This window comes from Echiichthys vipera (assembly GCF_963691815.1).
Source record: "Echiichthys vipera genome assembly, chromosome: 3".
Classification (NCBI taxonomy): Eukaryota; Metazoa; Chordata; class Actinopteri; order Perciformes; family Trachinidae; genus Echiichthys; species Echiichthys vipera.
The window spans coordinates 14,729,166-14,745,771 of record NC_139828.1 but is presented as its reverse complement, the minus strand read 5'-3'; the positions used below and the strand labels follow the sequence as shown (position 1 = coordinate 14,745,771).

At 43.9% G+C, this 16,606-nt stretch overlaps 2 protein-coding genes across 5 annotated transcripts; one reads left to right on the top strand and one right to left on the bottom strand.

The window, feature by feature from the left end:
• Nucleotides 1-535: 535 nt before the first annotated feature.
• Nucleotides 536-7,110, top strand: tmem47 (transmembrane protein 47). The gene is made up of 3 exons (XM_083940333.1): nucleotides 536-943; nucleotides 5,286-5,426; nucleotides 5,577-7,110. Exons 1-3 carry the CDS (start codon nucleotides 718-720, stop codon nucleotides 5,753-5,755), a joined length of 546 nt encoding a protein of 181 aa, XP_083796459.1. The 5' UTR covers nucleotides 536-717; the 3' UTR covers nucleotides 5,756-7,110.
• Nucleotides 7,111-7,323: 213 nt separating this feature from the next.
• On the bottom strand, nucleotides 7,324-15,533 carry tab3 (TGF-beta activated kinase 1 (MAP3K7) binding protein 3). Of its 4 annotated transcripts, none has more exons than XM_083911498.1 (7): nucleotides 15,402-15,533; nucleotides 14,591-14,764; nucleotides 13,096-14,365; nucleotides 11,539-11,699; nucleotides 11,009-11,102; nucleotides 9,026-9,145; nucleotides 7,324-8,174 (listed from the first exon to the last, which is right to left on the bottom strand). In XM_083911498.1, the coding sequence occupies exons 2-7, from the start codon at nucleotides 14,690-14,692 to the stop codon at nucleotides 8,029-8,031; spliced, it is 1,893 nt and encodes a 630-aa protein (XP_083767624.1). In that variant the 5' UTR covers nucleotides 14,693-14,764; nucleotides 15,402-15,533; the 3' UTR covers nucleotides 7,324-8,028. The 4 variants fall into 4 exon arrangements, with proteins under 4 accessions (XP_083767624.1, XP_083767622.1, XP_083767623.1 ...); XM_083911496.1 differs by having other exon boundaries at nucleotides 14,591-14,693; nucleotides 15,402-15,507; XM_083911497.1 differs by having other exon boundaries at nucleotides 9,062-9,145; nucleotides 14,591-14,693; nucleotides 15,402-15,507.
• Between the last annotated feature and the right edge of the window lie 1,073 nt (nucleotides 15,534-16,606).

The following is a 16,606-nucleotide window of genomic DNA, read 5'->3' as shown; positions in this document are numbered from 1 at the left end:
CCAGCCAGGCAGTGATGCTGGTATTGTTTTCACTTTGAGTCTGTCTGTCTCTCTGTCTGTATGTGGACAGATTTTTTCACAGCGATAGCGTTACAAAACTTAAAAGGTAGTTGAGATCAAAATGAAGGTCAAGTTTTATTGTGGGTGTGGTCCGATCAAGGATTCCCTCCCTGGCCCAATTGTTGGAAAAACGCATGCTAAAAAAGCCCTCTTGGGAGCCAAAAGGTGTGATAAAGTGTCCTCTTGGGACCCAAAACGCGTGCTAAAGCGGCCTCTAGGAGCCAAAACGCATGCTAAAGTTCCCTCTTCAGATGCGTGGACACTATACGTGCCCCTTTTTCCCTTTTCGTTCCTGCCTTTCAAAAAACTCTGCGCACGCCACTGCTGTCACTACATCAGTGCGTATGAAGAGAGGGAGAGATGCGGGTCTAGGCACTAGGACCCAGCAGGTGCAGCCCCGTGTTATTTCAATGGTCTGCAGCACAGTCCCGTCAGCAGAGCGCCGGCTCTACAGCAGCGGCAGCAGCGTCCTCGGGACTCAGGACGCGGAGTGAGCGGCGGCGGCAGCTCCCCATCCTGCTACCCACAACACGGGCACGGGCAGGGGGGACAACCACAACTTAAACTCCTTTTATGGATTTGAGTAACAACACTAGACAACAAAACACGCGCTTCTTCTTTTCTTTTTCTTTTTTTAATGAATGAGATACTTTAAATATGGCTTCATCCGTGAGCGGCACAGAGGAGGTGCGGGTGTCGACGTTGACGCCCCTGAAGTTGGTGGGACTGGTGTGCGTCTTTCTCGCCCTGTGCCTGGATGTCGGAGCCGTGTTGAGCCCGGCGTGGGTTACGGCGGACGACCAGTACTACCTGTCCATGTGGGTGTCTTGCTGGAAGCCCGTCATCTCCGCGGAGTGGTCCTGCAACAGCACGCTGATCACCGGTGAGACAGACGCTCATGTGCCCATACACTGACTTAACTGTAGCTGATGGGGTGATGCGCCACCATGTTGTTTTGGAAGTTTTTTTTTTTATAGACCAGTGGGCTGCGGTAGTTTTAGGGGTGTCTCACCCTTGAAATGGCTGAGATTTCGGGGTGCAGACAGACACCCGCATTCATATTCAAATGACAGTCAGATGCACAGAGCTCAGGGATAACAAAGGGTCCCCGCAGGCAGTGCACTGCTGAGCCAATCTGTTCTGTGGGTGAGAATTATAAAAACATCACCCAAGAGAGTGCGAAATGTTAATTACTTTATAATAAGCTATTGCCTGGTTAATTTGAACGCCAGAACTTTTCTACATGCAGTGAGATGGTGAACAAGGGGCTGCACATTCCAAGTGGGAAATTAAAAAAAAAGTGTAGAAAGAAAGGAAGTTAAGTGTCAAAGTCTGATGAATAAGACATCTTTGGGGCTTTAAGCTGGTTAACATTTCTTATGAAACAGTTGTGTACTGAATGATGTGGGAATTTTGCCTCGCCAGGAGCAGTCCAGCTGGGGTTTCATTTGGCCTTTTGTTGCTGCACAAAACGAGCCTTTGTGTGGGTTTCTTCACTGGCCAAGGAGTAAGGGCAACCCAGAGTAGAGAACTCCCCAGAGATCCAGATGCCTGGAGATTAGTAACCAGGGAAACAAGTGAAGCACTCCAGAAATGCTGATTTTCCTCTATTAAAAGGAAACTTCTTTAGGAAGTCCCCATGAAGATATATCTTTTTTTTCTGGAAGCATTTCAAATGTTCAACAATCGGTCACTTTCTGAACAGCATCAACAAAAGAAACCCCAAAAAACAATCGTGATTTCAGGAAAACATTATACATGTTGTGAAAACTAAAGTCTAATGCAATCGAATAAAGCAGCCCTGCAATTTGTAATGTTATTTTATTTTTTATATTAGAGACTGATTCAACTCTAACACAATTTTAGACCACAGTTTGTGGTATTGCTGGATTAGGTTACATTGGAGTGTAAGGTGCACAAAATAAAAGAAACATTATGTAATCCGGTTTAGTACAAACACCACAAACCGTAGCGAAAAGTGTAAAGTTTTCCTATTTATTCAGCAGGGCTTTTTATGGGGTTGAATAATTGCTTACTGTAGGTGTTTTCTTGTGTCTGCACTGTAACTTACTATATCCTGATTAGCACTTAACATTATATCATTTATCTCATAGGGGATTTATCAGCATAAAAGTTGTCTCTTTCTGCAACTGTAAATGTAGGTTCATCCCAGACTACTAACATTTTTCTTTGTGTGTGTGTTTGTGTGTGTTTGTGTGTGTGTGTGTGTGTGTGTGTTTGTCTATACTCCTGTATATATATATATATTTCATTTTTTTTGCTGTGTCTGACCTCCTGTGTGCTGAGTGGTGAATTGTCTTTTTGTGAGTCTGACAAAATGTTTTCTTTCAGTCCGAGGGATGAGTAACTGTGGGTCACGCTGGCCCCTGATCCTCCTCTGTCAGCGCAGACAAAGTGCACTTTGGTGCCATATAAAGACATGCAGTCTCCGCGTCAGCTCTCAGCACCAGCAGCAGTAGCATGCCACAGTAAATGCACGCAGCAAACTGTCCATTTCCTCAGGCGTGTGCTTGGCTAGGCTTATTGATTTGAATCCCAGTAATCAGTTCCTACCCCCTTGCCTCGCCAGCCCCCCGATATTTCCTCAGTGTCATGCTCTGGGCATGAAATCAATCCTGTTAGTTTGAAAAACACCTGCTGGCCGCTCACATGTTTTCAGCATGTTCTGTAAGGTTTGCATGTGTTTGTGTGTCAACATTAATATGTTTGGTGAATTAGGACGCAGACATGAGATATTGCCTTGTTACATGCTTATTAAGTGATTCAAATAAACAGACACAAATAGCAACTTCTCCTCTCCCTCCCTCTCCCTCTCTCCCTCTCTGTCTCTCTCTCTCATACACACAGACACACTTAGGCAGAGGGTCGAAGGTCAAGTATAAAAGATACAGACTTTTTACAGGGCTAGGAATGTGGAACAGTCGTGCAAGAGCAGTGTGTGTGGATGCCAGGTTGGTGTGAGATGAGGGGACGAATGTGGAGCCAGTATGTTAGTAAGCCCAGCTCAGTCAGACACAGTGATGCCAACACATATTAATAATGTAATACGTTATCGATCCGGTATTTGGGTGCCTGTCTGTCTTTGAGGGAGGTCAAAGAACAGTGTTGGTTTCCGGAGAGTTTGTAAAGGTTTCGACGTCTTGCCCGCAGACACTCTGGTTGACGATCTCCCTGCTTCTTAAACATCTCCATCCTGCTGCCTTGAGAGAGTGAAACTGAGCGTGTGTGACAGCAAGAGAGTGACTCCAGGCTCTTCTGTGACACAGATCTTCCACCATTGTCTCAGACAAAGAAACAAGAATTGGGGCCCTGAAGGATTTTTTTTCGATTAACACTTAAGCAGCGCCTGACATGCACACAGACCATAATTAATGCTCAGATTGGATCATGTGTATACTGTATCTCCTTCTCCATCTGTCATCACGCGGGGCTCAGATTAATAGTTTGGCGCTTCCTGCTCGTCAAAGCCTTTAAGCACTACAGACTCTGGCTGTGTTTCTTGCACAGCGTACAGGGTCTGTTCCAAATCTGAGATGAGACGACTTTCTGCATCCTGCTGTTTTCATGAGCGCACTGATAAGGCTTTCGGTTGCAGGCTGGCTGGGCTGAAGGCACCAAACCGACCAAGAAGATATCTCACCAGTGATAGGCTTGGACAGCTACAGGTCATGTCGCTGTGGCCCTTTTGCTGAGAGGAAACCAGTGAGGCAGTGAAAGAGAAAGTCAAGGGGTCATTCTCTCCGAGGGGGGCCTCGTGTTGTGAAACCTGGAGTCTGGACAGAGGGCGGGTGCTCTGCTTTTTGTGGGCTCTTTCCAACATCCTGTGGTGACAGGGCCCATTTTCAAACTCTAAATCCTGAACCATATTTGGTCAGAAGTAGTTGATGTTTGTTTATATTTGAGCTGCTTGGCCCCTAAAATAAAGTTTCCCTCCAACAAGAGTGGGAACTGTATTTTAAGCAGCTTATGTCCCAGTCCATTTCCCTCCGCTGGTGCTTGTTTTAATGATTTGCTGCCTCAACAGAGAGGAAATCATTTTGGCCAAAGTTAATCATTTTTATTTCCTAGGCTCCATAGTAGACAATACCGTGTATACTTACTAAAAAACAGACACAACATACTCTAAAGTCTTTCAATGTGATTTATTTCCCACCCACTGTAATACTGAATCAGTCCCCTTTATGCTTTGATGTCATTTTTTTCCCCAGCCACTGTACTTTAAATGACTTCCTCCTGTGTAATCAAATGCCTCATCATAATATCCTCAGCCTGTTTACAAACAGACCTCCTGTTTCCGTAAGTACACAGTAAAACTATGAAGAGACCCTTAATCTCTAAACAATAACTCGTAGTGTGTCTCTCAACAGTCCTCAGTTAACGTCCCGTGGCCAATTAAGTCTCAAACGCATTTTTCTGCTCAAGTGTTTTGTTTTATTTTCTGCACAAAGCAAAAACAAATCTAAAAAGGTTGATTTTCTTTTTCTCATCATTTTGTTCCCTTTTTCGTTTCCGCTTTGGCATTCCAACAAGGATAGGAAAGCGAGATTAAGAAGGCAGTTGTTTCCAGTTGAGTGTTTTTGGAGTAAATCTGAATGAAATGCTGAGAATGCTGCTGAGCAGGCATCAACCAAATGAGGGGGATACTCATTATCTGAGTCACCTCACAGAAGCCAGTCTGCTGCATCGGGATCCATTACTGAACCCGCTGAAATCTGTGCGTATAGCCATTTGGAGTGTGCGCATTTGTTTGTTTCTCGTCAGCCAGAAACTGCTGTGATTGGTTTAAGGATTATTCACTGCGTGGTTCACATTTTTCTTCTTCTTTTTGCCGCTGGCTTTGGATCCCCAGTGGCTCACATAAAAACATTATCCATCAGCAGCTTCTCAGAATAGAGTTGTCTCTGAAACAGTTTGTGTTGTTTACACTGTGGTAATTCACCGCAAACGTTAGTGGGTGGAATGATTTTTCTCTTGTGAGAGGTTGAGCAAGGCGCTGTAACTGTGGCTCACCAATATGGCCTGTGACCTATTCTGTCCTTTTATCCCTCCTCGTCTATCTATCCAGCCTCCTGTCAGCAGCACAGACACGGCTCTCCACAGTAACTCGTTTTAGCTACCTATGTCATTCTGTATCACAGTGTGATTTCATGCCTTTCCACACTCACTCCCCCTCTCTCCTCTTTCTCCCTGTGTGTTTTTCTCAGATTGGCAGATAGCCACACTGGCCTTGCTGTTGGGGGGAGCGGCCCTCACCCTGCTCTCCTTCCTCGTGGCGCTGATCTCCTTGTGCTCCGGCTCCAGGAGTCGCTGCTACAAGCCTGTGGCTGTCATGTTGTTCTCTGCAGGTATGTAAAGACATGCCATGAATACAAAATAATGACCGGCCAACTTCCAACTTTTTGTAAGCTGGTGAGTCATTGTTTTTTAAATATATATGTATCTACTAGACTTATTTTGACTTCGGGATCGTCTTTCTTTCCTGTCTTCTTCTGCAGTGGTGCTCCAGATATGCAGCTTGGTCCTGTTCCCCATCAAGTTCATAGAGACGGTCAGTCTGAGGGTGTACCACGAGTTTAATTGGGGCTACGGCCTGGCCTGGGGATCCACCATCTTCTCTTTTGGAGGAGCCATCCTCTATTGCCTCAACCCCAAGAACTATGAAGACTACTACTAAAATATGTGGGAGAAGGGGAGAAATTGAGACTCTGTTTCACCCGCTGTCCTCTCAGTACTTTCCTTCTGTTACACAAGTGCACAACCACAGACTACAAAAACAGGAAATACAAACGCTTATTGTTAGTTTCAGGGCTGGAAATGAGCTCTTCCATTTGATACTGTGAACTTGTTGTCTCAAAGACTGGTCTTACTCATTGGACCGAAGCCCCGTGCTCTCTCAGAAGGTTTGGCAGCCTACCAAGCTATGAAAAAGAAACCCAGTCCGTTTAATTTGGGAGGGATTGTGAGCACTCAGATAACTCTGCGTCCCCTTTAAGTGGAACTCCAGTAGGTCATAGATTTGAGCAGGAAATCTGGAGGGAACAGATGGATTCACTGACCCCATACCAGGACAAATTGGTTGAATAGTTAACCGGTCAGAGCAAAGAATGATGTAAACTCTGGCCTATCAGAGAAGTTAAAGACCCAGGGAGGAAGATATCCCTCTGAAGTAGTATCAGGAGTATGGCAAAGTGAGGAAGACAGGGCACACCTAAGGAAATGCTACATTTCCCCAGATACAGTACAACTGGAACTTGGCATAGCCTTCTTCCTCCAGTAATATATGTCATGACGCTCCAGAAGTGTGGCTTTATTTTCTTCTGTCCTATTTGAGTCTATTTAAAGATGCCGCTTATAAACAGAAGCTACCTAAGACAGTAAAAACATTCCACAGCCACCTACCAAATGATAACATACTGGTGAGAGGAACATTTACTGGTTAATGAATAGCACAGTCACATGTAAACAATGGTAAAATCGTTGGCCGCTAATGTGAACCCGCAGCATAACCCAAGTTATTCCTGCTTTTTGATAAAATTGTTGTATTATATGCAAGTATGCACAGGCATAATAAAGTAATATTCATCACAGGACAACCAGCGGTAAAGAAGATGGCAAATGACCATGTCCACCGAGTGTGTGCGCACGTCTGCATGATCATACTACCCAGCATGTGCTCACACACCTCCCCCCATGTGATGCCTCCTTATCTTCTCGCACTATAGGGAATGCTCTCAGTAGAGTAAGGACCCTTCATACAACACATTTCAGACTGTAGCAAAAAATGATTATAGATATCGAAAAAAATAAGTCAGTATACTTAGTTTTTACATCTAAGCTAAGGTCTACAATGAAGTACTTTAGGTAGATGCTAGAGTGAAATGTGCCGTGCATGAGTAGTGTTAGGAGAAATATGGGATCAAACGGAGCAGAAAATGGAAAGTAACAACCGTCTTCTTGAACCCTCATTCGATGTGAGAAACTTTTCCAACATCCTCTTGCAACATTAGTGAAAGGGAGTGTGTGCATGCTGCTACCATTTGCTGCTGTGTTTCTGATTCCCACTGGTTTCATTACTTGCATAATAAATATGTACTGGGATAAAAAAAAAAAAGGTGTTTTTTGTTCATGTGGGGAAAGAAAGGAGGTTCTGTGCTTTATTAAAAAAAACTATGCAGACATGCCAGCTATGCGTGGTCAAGTCACATAGAATCAGCTCCTTTATTGAGTACAGCAAGTTGAGGCATTTGCACAGGAAATCGACATCTTCTGAACACGTAATACAGGGTGGCATAATATGCATATAAGTACCAGGAATATACTCATATGCAAATGTCTTTAGTGTTCTTCTTTCAGTGAAATGAGCTCTAATACAGAGCCAGATACAGTGTACAGTCTACATTTCGCATTAGTCAGAATGTATATACTATTGTTTTCATTGTTCCACTGTCAGAGAGGGAGTTACAGGTCCAACATTAAAGTGGAAGTGCCTCCATTTTGAGTTCAGGAATGGGCGCAGTCGTGTAAACAGGGCAGTCACTCTTTCTGCATGGAATGTTCTCTAGGTAAACCGTAGCTCCTTCTCAATCCTCAATCTCTTTAAAATTTCTAAAACCCTGACCCACCAACTACCAGAGTTGCAGTGTGTCATGTCACTCCTTCTTTTATACATTTGCCATAAGAAGAGTCTCCAACTGTCCTGAATAAGAATCATCATCCTCCAATGGAAAAAAGGGTCAAAGTGCACAGGAGTAGTAGATGGAAGCAGGGCAAGTGGGCAGAGAGGGATAGTGGCTCTTCCTCAGCAGGTAAGAGGGCTTATATATTGATTGACAAGTGAAGACCTCTGACGGATTCTGCAGATTTTGGTGCGGTGGAGTTTATACTATCCAAGGACTGGCAGGGGTTCGGGCAGGGGCTTGGGGTGGGCAACACAGTGCAGCGCTAAGCTCAGGTGTAGCGTGGCATCTCGCACTGTTCACAGCGGTTGAGTGCAGGGTGGTTGAGGAAGGTGCAGCTTTCACAGTTCCACTGGGCACCTTCAAAGTCCTCGTCCCTCTGGGGACCCGGCGCTGGCTTTGGGCCCTGATCCCCTTCTAACAAAAAAAGAGAGAGAAACAATACAGGGCTGTTAAAAAATAAAATAAAAAAGGCTGTTTATAAAAGTGATAAAGTGCTGTACGCAACAATTTTAGTGTCATCAACTCAGGGCTGAAATTAACCACGGCTGTCACTTACAACACGTGTGAGGCAGGCATTCAAGAATCTACCATTCACTACAGTTGTTGATAGACATAGGCAGCAGTGAATAACAAGCTTTCTTGTCTAGTTTCCATCCCAACCCATTTGTGGAGACCATCACAGACCAAAGTCAGTTATGCTTTTAGTCTTGGTCCAGAACACAGAAACAGAATGAGAGCAGAATAGTGTATTCATTTGACTAGTGTTGCTGTCCACAACGCTGTCTCTGTTTTTGCCTCTTAAGAGGTACATTATTAAAACCTCCTTCTTCGTCATGTATGTTGTTGTCAGAAACTTTTGTTTGACTTTGAGCTGCAATACATCAAGTGGATGTATTGCTCATCTATACCAAAGTAAAGGACGCACGGAAGTATGTGGGCAGTGACAGGAGCACAAATGAGCCTTAAGTTCTACAATAGTCAAAGTGCTTTGATAGAGATATATATGGCAGCCACTCTGACCATTCTGATATGTTTATTTGAATGGGAATATCCATTCTACTCTCATTCTGTGCCTAAGGTCCCAAATCTTCAGTGTGCTGGAAGAAAAAAGACTGTATGTGAGTAAGGAGCTAGGTGGTCTTTCATTGAAACTTAAATCTGTGTGTTGGCAACAGTATTAACGTTAGATTCTACTCTGTGGAACATCGATCATCAATTTTTCTCCTCTTCTTTAAACGTCCTTGTGAAAATGTCTCATGACTCACTTTTATGTTTTGAAAACTGCGCTGGAAATTTCTCACCCTTCTTCCCAGGTTTGGGCGGCACAACGGGGCCGGGCTGAATGTTGTCATAAAAGTTGTTCATTGCTTTTGGATCGAACTTCCCTGTCGAGGAAAGCAGAAACAAGACACAGGGGTTTAGAAGTGTCCATCTCAACCAGAGGTCCAATCAGTCCAATGCGTTGATGCAGCAGGCAACAGGCAATTATATTTCAAATTTGGCTCAATTTCTGCGCCAATGTAATAAAAGATGGCCAAACAAAGCCATACAAATGCATGCACATTGTGTTAGACTCATTTGTTTGGTAAAATAACTATTGCTGTAATAACTTTCCAGAGCCTTAATATTCATGGATCCATTACTCAAACTGACCATCCTGGACTGTATTAATCATCTAACTGCAACACACCCCAACCAACACAGCTCCTTATATTTTGTTAATGCAGCACTTTTGATGGTCTGAATGGCTGCTAGCAACCACTGATGAAACAATAAATAAGCCAATTCAAGCACTACTTATATTTACAGGATTTTGCCAGGACATTAAGCCTTCATTTTTTTGGGCATGTATTTACTTGGACACTAGAAACACATCACTCTTTCGTTGGTGTATATAAAGTCAATGGATGCGTTTCTAAAAATCAGATTTATAACACAATACACAGGATTTAATTGTTTGCTTAGATGCATAGTTTTATCAGCATCAAAAAGAAATATAGGCCTAAACACAGCAGGTTTAGATGTTAACTTGATTCTCTCAGTTCCTTTTTTGCAACTGGATGGAAGTTTCTTCAAGCAATGTGCTCTAGATCAATACGCTGTTTTGTGAAGCTGGGCTGCAGGAGACAGATCACACACAAATTACAGCTTCATATTGGCTGTTTGTCACCACAAAGACCACAATTAACACCATTTTTCAGAGGCCTATGTCAACATCCATCCATTTGACTTTTCTCTACAACAACTATGAATTTTGGCCGTAAAAAAGAAACTTGGTCACAGCCCGAAATATTGATAGTTACTAAAAGAATATGTCTAATTCTAAACATGCATTTTCTTATCTGCCACTGAAGACATGAACATGCATGTAACATTTTGAAAAGAAATACAATGCATCCAAAAAGCACAAGTTTAAAGTCATGGGCTGATCAGAAAATCCAATTATTTTGCAGCAGCTTGAGTACTGAGTGTGAGAGAGGGCACTGGTGAGGAAATTCAGTGTTCAAAGGCTCAGATGAAATACACTGTCTACATAACAATTTCTGCCCGTTTGCCGGTTATGGAGGAGCAGCAAAGAGAAAAACACTTTCAAAAACAACATGCATACCATCTGCCATCTTGACTAGTGTCTGTTAAAAGGCATTTGGAAGACTGCAACAAAGTGGAAGAATGCTCCATGCAATTTCCAGAAAGAAAACAACCCAAATGTTCATTGGCACTGGGCTGATTACAAGTAAACTGGTCACATTCTTGAGTCTGCTGCCAGTCAGACTGGTTCAGCTTCCAAACACACCACTCCCAGGTTAATATATAAAGCACTGCAACTCATTTCCACACACTGTGATTATGGGCACATAAAGGAAATGCTGTTATCAGTTACGTAATCAACAGGGATCACGTACCAGCCAAACACTTTGCATGGGCCAAATGAGGGTCAACCTTGGATCTGCCCAGGTCCTGTCATGGACCAGCTGGGCATTTAAAAAACGCTGCATCTGTATGCAGTGTGATGGAGCTGCATCCATCACTTTGGACCCAACTCTGTCTGCTTCTGGGGTTGGTTCTTTAAAGATCAATGCTTTCAAATAAATCAGAGACACACTTCAAAGGTTTATGTGAAGAAATGTGCATTAATGTGTGTGTGTGTGTGTGTGTGTGTGTGTGTGTGTGTGTGTGTGTGTGTGTGTGTGTGTGTGTGTGTGTGTGTGTGTGTGTGTGTGTGTGTGTGTGTGTGTGTGTGTATATACCTCTAGACTGCAGTAGATCTGTCTCCTTCAGGGTACAGTCGATATCAATCTGAAGCTGTCTGTTCAGACTCCGCAATCGGGTCATCTCTTCTGGCTGCAGACGGCGCAAAGACACAACCTAGTTACATTAAACGAAAATATACACCCAAATATTCCCCATCACCCCTTTCAAACTTCTCACTGGTAAGAAATTGTTAAATATGAATGTGTATGATACAAAATAGCAATGTATGTCATTATTGCCTCAGTTTGGCTGCACCTGGAATACTAGGTTTAGTGAAGTTTGACTGTTTTAAAGGTCAATTTCCTTTTCTGCCTTTTGAACAGCTCACATGACTGAGTCTAAAGCCTGGTTTAAACCCAGTCAGTCAATAGTAATGAAGCCTACTGAGACTCCATGTGAGTCTGAATAATTCTGAATCCTGAACTTGTGAAATAAATAATTTCACAGCCGTTTGTTGTACCTTGCCTTTTGTAAGCTTGTGACATAAAATTATAAAGAGGAGACAATGTTCGTGATCAGTCCTTACTCTGGGTATAAGACTGGAGGAGTTGACTCTCCGAAAGCGTCTTTGAAGGGCGTCATATTCCATGTTGTTGACATCGGCCTTCAGGTGCTCTAGTTTCTGCTTCTCCATCAGCAGCTCCTTCATTAGACGCTCCATTCTGGCCCGCTGGTGGAGCAGGAGAGCTGGAGGGAAACACACCAAATACTTAAAATCCAAGAATAAAAATTCTAAGATCTTATTGAAAACCTTTACAAATGTTGGTTCTCTGTTACTACTTCAAACCAATATACAAGCCCAACACTGACACTAATGTACTGGGGCTGAACAAACTACCTAACACATCTTAAGAAAAAAAACACTAGGAACGCAGCAACACAGACAAATCATGAAATAAAGGCCAACGTGCAATATGTCGGCATTCCTGACCATCACCAGTTTAGCAGTATGCAGCACAAGGCAACAAAAATAGTAAAAGAGAGGAGAAATGGACCCAAGGCAGACAAAAAACACAACTTTGTGTTGAGAAAGTCTGAAATATAGCAAACTAAGATAGCAGATAAACACAACAAATTAATTCTCATTTATCCCTTAATACTAGGGGTGTGACGAGACCCTCTGCTCACAAGACGAGATGATACACGATACTGAGTTCACAAGAACGAGACACAAAGTTGGCGGTTGATTTTAGCAGAGGTAGTGCTACAGTTGTCCTTGCATAGTGCTCTTGTTAGCCACGTTGTACGGCACTCACGCCGGTAAACTATATATTTCGTCACACCCCTTCTTAAAACTTCTTTGTCAAAGTAATATGTACATTTTAAACCGTGAAGTTGATGTGAGGATTGCCGCCAATTATGAAAGGGACACCTTCTACCCATGGAAAGCACACAAATATTTAGCATTTAACGTCTGTCTCTGTGCGTCTCCATGTGCCCTGCGATAGACTGGCGTCCTGTCCAGGGTGTACCCCGGACAATGAAGATCACATAGAATAGCCTATATGTGCACGGCCTGGTTAAAGAGAAAGTTCAGAGATAGCGAAGTTTTGTGGAATTTTACTGTTTTTTCCACTTTCCAAAGGTCAGAAACTAATAAATGCTTAAAGACAGACTTATTTTATGTATTTGGTCAGGTGTAGTCTATAGTTATGTAAAACAGCAATACAACACTGGAAGCAGGTGCAGGGGAGTGAAGTGGAGCTCACCTCAATAATTACAAATCTCTGTGGCCAGGAGGCATGTTCATGCATTTTAGGTAGGAAGAAATTCTTTGTAAAACAGGTCAACAGGACTCTGTTTACCAATTGACAGGTATGCCCTGGCTGTAATATACTGCTAAACATTTAATTATCTCCAAATTTCAGTTGGCCACGCTTAGCGCACTTAACGGCTGCAGCTCTGGGCTGCCTTTATCCCTGCTTTGTCTGTAGAGTGTCTCAAGACTTTTAAAACCCCTGGGCATTATTTCAGAACACACAGCCCCAAACACATTCAATGTCAAATCCAACTAGGAAACACTAGTGACAGAAAGCAAAACGCATGCAGAGCAAGAGATAATAAAAAAATATGAATACCCTACCTTGTGTGTAGGCATAGTCATCAGAGCCTGAGCTTGAACGACGGGGCATATGCTGAAACTGACTGACAATGTTCCCTGGTAGAGCTGAGATGGGAAGGATGGGTGCAGGTGCAGCGTTGTGCTCCCCTTGGTCTACTATGTTGAGAAGAGACTCAGCTTCTGCCACAGGAGGTGAGCTGAGTGGCCTTTGGGCCTGGCCTCCTGGGGACACTTTGATTTTGAAGGTGTACGCTGACTGGCCCGGTTGAGGAGAGGAGGCAGGCCGAGGCCTTGCAGGGCCCTGGTGCTGCAGGTACATTCCAGGGTGGAAGGATGCCGGGCCTGAAGGTCCGCTCATAGTGATGCCCCTCGAAGGGGAACTGGGCGAGGGGCTGGTGGCCATGTAAAGCGCTCCTTGGGGGTGGGAGGTGTGCACAGGCGAGTTGCTGCGAGGCCGTGGACCCTCCAGGGTAATCTCTATCTGGTTCTTGAGGGAGCTTTTTGTGTGGTAGGGCCTGTAAACGGCTGACTGTTGCTGGGGTTGTTGCTGGTGATGGTAGGGCATGTTGGGAAGGGTTGGGGAGCCAATAGGGAGGAAGACATATTGCTGGTGCTGGGGTTGTGGCTGGGGCTGTGGTTGGGGCTGTGGTTGGGGCTGGACCTGATGCTGCGGGGAGCTGTAAGGGGAGCCATATGTTGGAGTACTATAGGGGGACTGCTGATGCTGATACACAGGCGCCGCTGAAGAGGACCAGGGTGCTGGCTGTGGGCTCTGGGAGGGTGAGGGTCGAATATACAGGGTGGTGTTGGTGCTGTTGGCATAGTGCCCGGGGGGGATCTGCAGAGCCTGTGGGACAGTGGGTATACTTTGCGGAATTGTGACTGTTATAGGGTTCATAGTGTAACGCGGGACAGGGGAGAATGTGGGAGACATGCCCTGCATTGTGGGTGGAGGGGTGGGAGTGCTAGCTGAGCGGCTCTGATCGTTAATGAAGAAAGGATTGTAACCCGGGGAGGGGGCCATGGTGGCGGGGGCTGACAGTGGTTCAGGGTAGCTGGGCCGCTGGGGGTCAATGTGACTGTCACTGGTGCTGTGCACAAGGGAGCGCCCTACTCCTGCGGCTCCTCCATTTGTCTTGCTTGGATCTGAGCCCGGGTATCCCAAGCTAATGTGTAGCATGTGGTTTCGACTCAGTCGCCCCTCCTCTGGACTGTGGTGGAACTCTCCATACAGGTATCTGTTACTCTCTGCAGCCAGCAGGTGGCAGCAAAGATCCAGGTTATTGTTATTCTAAGACAGCAGCAGAAAACAGTGTCAGTCATGTAGTGTGGAACAGTCAATAGGGCACATCATAATGGGTCATACTGGAGGTTGGTAATCTGGTAGTGCAAACATAGTAATACATCCTAGATCAAAACACACTTCTACCCAAGTGAACAGAGCACAACTTTCTCACATTCTCCAAACAGCTTTTCTGAGCATATCGTGGGAAAAAGTGTATCTGTTTGTGTGTACCTGCAGAAGGCACTGTGACACTACCCCCTCCGGGATCTCCGGGAAACGCTGCTTGAGGTCCTGCAGGATGTGGTAGTCAAGCTGAGAGCCTCCCTGCGCCATCCTGAGCCAACACACAGAGAGTCAACGAGCCCAGAGCTGCAAATGCTGAAACAACCGATCGCGTCTCATCCCCTGAAGATGCAGAGATGACAGACAAAAACTGAAGACAAAACTCAAATGCTCGAACGCTCACAATAATCCTATTAGCACCGTTGGCCTGCCAAATGTCTGTTTGTCACACACCCAAATGTGTCAGCAGTAATTACAGCTAAACACGTCAATCAAATAGTCTTTTGTGGGGTATGTCAACCTGAGATGTGTCAACCGAGGAGAGGTGAAACTGAAGAGTTATGGCACACGAACACACAGGAAACACGCCAGTAGTCATTAACATTAGCACACAGCAAGGTGCCTGTCATTCTGTTGTTTGTTTAGCTACACTGTTGCACCAAGCAACGACGACATACCATTGCTAGCCATCAGCAGGCTAATTATCAGCATCTGTTAGCCTCTGTGCATCACTGAAACAAACACCGATGTGCTGCTATGTGGCTGCGACAGGAAATAACATCACCAATACCGGGGAAATGTCCCACACTAAATGAGCAACAGAGTCGCCTAAAGAAGTCACCTGTTAAAACAAGATTAACTCAATGCTAACGCTAACCTTAGCTCGGTGCTGTTGGTCAGCTGTCACAAGCCTGTGTGTTGATGGATTAGCAAGCTAACCATGCTAAAGTTAGCCAATTACGGCTTTTATAAAACTTACCCAATGTTAAGAGTGTCCCTCATGTACCGGACCATAGTCCCGAGAGAGAGCGGAGATATTTCTAAAAATGCTACGCTGAGGGTTGTTAATGATTTGTTTTGACTAAATAACTTATAGTTTCGCATTCCAGCGTCAGGCCGCTGCCGCTGAGCTGCACACGAACAGGCTGTGCTATCGCGAGAATACCAGATTTTCCCGGACCAGGAAGTTGTTCAAATGCTTGTCAATAGTGCGCATGTCTGCAAGCCGTGCCCCTCTGAGCTCTGAGCATCATGTGGCAGAGCTCCGTTTACTTATGGATTTTACTATATTCGGTAGATGAAACTTACATCATTAATTTGATCATTAACTTAGCAGAATCCTACTGGATATCCGTACAATGATTCAGCTTGACAAACTACCTCCTCTTATATTTTTAAAGATTCTGATTTTAAATCATATTTGACCACTATGAAAGCTTAACCTAAATTAAACTTGACCGAGAAGGTTATTTACTCCCTTTAACATTGACTGGAATTCCTCAACATTAATCAACCCATTATATCTCCCTCATTGTGGAGGAGAGTGAGCTCTCAGTTTCTTAATCCTAAAGGACGGTCAATCTGTCTGTGTGCATCTTCAATAATATCATATGTCATATTTAACATGCTTCCATGAGTCTACTGCATGACAAGAGATCAGTCACCTGATGTAAATTAATTTTGCATGACTTGATAATTGGTTCTGGCACGCTGACAAACTGACAGTTTGTGAATGACTCCATTTATTCACTTTTCTATTTAAATTTATCCTTTTATGTATTTATTTTTATTACTTTGATTTGTTTTAGTTTTGCATTACATTTCTAATTATCTTTTAAAAAATGAAATTGATTAATTTATTTTAAATTTATATCTGTATTATTTTCACTTCACATTTATTTCCCAAATGTATTTATTTCCTGTATAACTTTCTTTAGACATTTCTTTTTACATTGCTTTATGCATTTTTTCTTCATTATGCAAATGCATTGCATGGAAATCAATGGGAAATATAAAGTAATTAAAGAACTGATAAAGCAAAGTCAGGATGTGTGTGTGTTCACTAGGGGGCAGTGAGAGATCCATGGATTCTGTACAAGCACTCACACTTCAGTGACAATAACATGAAAGAACTTGGACTGATTTCTCCAAAGGAAAGTACCGCTACATTAAGGCTTAATTGGT